The sequence below is a fragment of the Lactuca sativa genome, chromosome 6 (genome assembly GCF_002870075.4).
Source record: "Lactuca sativa cultivar Salinas chromosome 6, Lsat_Salinas_v11, whole genome shotgun sequence".
Lineage (NCBI taxonomy): Eukaryota > Viridiplantae > Streptophyta > Magnoliopsida > Asterales > Asteraceae > Lactuca > Lactuca sativa.
In genome coordinates, this window is record NC_056628.2 from 80120967 (window position 1) to 80121950 (window position 984).

The 984-nt window shown below is 40.0% G+C and overlaps 1 protein-coding gene across 1 annotated transcript; it reads left to right on the plus strand.

Annotated features, from left to right (window-relative positions):
* Positions 1–412: 412 nt before the first annotated feature.
* LOC111889737 (uncharacterized) lies at positions 413–748 on the plus strand. Its single transcript, XM_023885895.1, has one exon. It carries the CDS (start codon positions 413–415, stop codon positions 746–748), a length of 336 nt encoding a protein of 111 aa, XP_023741663.1.
* The last annotated feature ends 236 nt before the right edge of the window (positions 749–984 follow it).

Below are 984 nucleotides of genomic sequence, written 5' to 3' on the forward strand. Positions count from 1 at the left end.
AAACAGTTAGGCCGACTTGCACTACAAATCAACGAAAGAGCACCAGGTGGACTTCCAAGTAATACCAAGAAAAATCTGATAGGTGCACAAATCAACATAGTAATGACTAGGAGCGGAAAAATAATCTCTCCTCTGACCCCCGATCCCAAATGAAGATCCAAAAGAGGTATAGGAGGAAGAAAAAGAAAACCTGAAATCGCAAGAAGTCAATGTGACTCGACGAGTCAAAGAGAAGAACTCGACGAGTTTGATGTATGAATAGAAACATAATCCTCCCGTTAAACAGTATCAACCTCCATTGATATTTCCAGGCTGAGCTAGACAAGAAAAGCAGAGTGAAGTATATCAAAAGTTCCTAGAGCACATCAAAGCACTTCAAATTAACATTCCCTTCATCGAGGCGGTTGCAAAAATGCCTAAGTATGCCAAGTTCTTGAAGGAGTTTCTTATAAATAGGAAGAATATGGAAGAGGTGTCAAAGGTGGTTCTTAATGAAAATTGTTCGTCTGCAATGTTGAACAAATTGCGAAAGAAAATGGGTGACCCGGGTAGTTTGACCATGCCATGCCAATTCGGGAATTTAGCTACTAGTTATGCATTGGCTAATTCGGGGACAAACATAAACCTTATGCCATATTCATTCTTTAAGAAGTTAGACCTTCTGGATCCGAGACCGATTCGAATGGCAATTCATCTAGAAAACAAGACGGTGAGATTTCCAATGGGGTATGTGAGGACTTATTGGTGAAAGTCGATAAATTCGTATTTCTTGCGGATTTCATAGTACTAGATATGGAAGAAGACCATCAAGTGCTGATCATTCTTAGACGACCTATCCTAAACACCGCAAGTGCCATGGTGGACATAAGAGAATCCAAACTTACCCTTCAAGTGGGATAAGAGTCAGTTACATTTGGAGTCAATCAAGCCATGAAGCATTCAAAGTATAATGATGACACGATCTTCTCAGTGGACACTTTAGAA